Source organism: Penaeus monodon, chromosome 32 (genome assembly GCF_015228065.2).
Source record: "Penaeus monodon isolate SGIC_2016 chromosome 32, NSTDA_Pmon_1, whole genome shotgun sequence".
NCBI classification, from domain to species: domain Eukaryota; kingdom Metazoa; phylum Arthropoda; class Malacostraca; order Decapoda; family Penaeidae; genus Penaeus; species Penaeus monodon.
Genome location: NC_051417.1, coordinates 8,146,950 through 8,147,202, shown reverse-complemented (window position 1 = coordinate 8,147,202; position 253 = coordinate 8,146,950). Strand labels below are relative to the sequence as shown.

At 33.6% G+C, this 253-nt stretch overlaps 1 protein-coding gene across 2 annotated transcripts in view; it reads right to left on the bottom strand.

The window, feature by feature from the left end:
- LOC119593473 (UV radiation resistance-associated gene protein-like) overlaps positions 1–253 on the bottom strand; it is a 14,158-nt gene that overhangs the window by 4,934 nt on the left and 8,971 nt on the right. For both annotated transcript variants that reach the window (XM_037942405.1, XM_037942406.1), the window contains exon 8: positions 118–235. In XM_037942405.1, coding sequence (XP_037798333.1) covers positions 118–235 — 118 coding nt within the window. The remainder of the gene's footprint in view (positions 1–117; positions 236–253) is intronic.

Here is a 253-nt window from a genome sequence, read left to right as displayed (position 1 = left end):
AAGGGAAGTGCATAGTTTATTTCAGTCAATAAAACAGAGATTACATATGCACATACACCCAAGCATTACTTCAATATACATATCAAATACAAATTAAAACAAGGAATAATTACTAACCTTTTTCTTGGTTTTGATTATCCAAATTGTCAGCTGAGAGTTTAAGAGCCCTCAGCTGATCAATTTCAGCCTCTAGCTGTTCACGGAGAAGTGCAACTTTAACTCTGTAATCTTCAACCTGTAAAATCATTACACA